This window comes from Hippocampus comes, unplaced genomic scaffold (assembly GCF_001891065.2).
Source record: "Hippocampus comes isolate QL1 unplaced genomic scaffold, H_comes_QL1_v1.1 scaffold301, whole genome shotgun sequence".
Lineage (NCBI taxonomy): Eukaryota > Metazoa > Chordata > Actinopteri > Syngnathiformes > Syngnathidae > Hippocampus > Hippocampus comes.
Window position 1 is genome coordinate 121,162 of NW_017805928.1, and position 350 is coordinate 121,511.

A 350-nucleotide genomic window follows, 5' to 3' on the forward strand; every position below is an offset into this window, starting at 1 on the left:
GGGTCCCGCGCGGCCCAGGAGCGGGAAGGCGGCGCCCAGGCAGCCCGAGGCCACGCTGAGAGCCAGGCTGGCCCACGCCAGAGCCACCGACCAGCCGTAGCCGTGGTCCACGTCGTCCGGGAGGCCGTAGATGAAGGGCGGCTTGCGGGAAAGGTCGTAGGTCACGCTGGCCGCGTACGTGCACAGAGAGATGGCGCAGAAGACGCCTGGAGGCAAAAAAACGAAGCAGAAGCGAGCGTCAGGAGCGAGCGGCGGAAAAGGACGCACCTTTCCATCTGGACTTCAAAGTGACGGAAGGGTCTCCCGAGTGACCCCCCCCAGCCCCCCGAAACGCAAACGGCGGGGTGGGC

General features: G+C 68.0%; 1 protein-coding gene across 1 annotated transcript in view; it reads right to left on the reverse strand.

The window, feature by feature from the left end:
* Window positions 1-350, reverse strand: part of tmem178a (transmembrane protein 178a) — a gene marked incomplete at its 3' end in the record, with an annotated part of 6,438 nt that continues 6,088 nt past the window's right edge. The window contains exon 4 of the mRNA XM_019889616.1: window positions 1-206. Within this exon, the coding sequence (XP_019745175.1) occupies window positions 1-206 (206 nt within the window). The remainder of the gene's footprint in view (window positions 207-350) is intronic.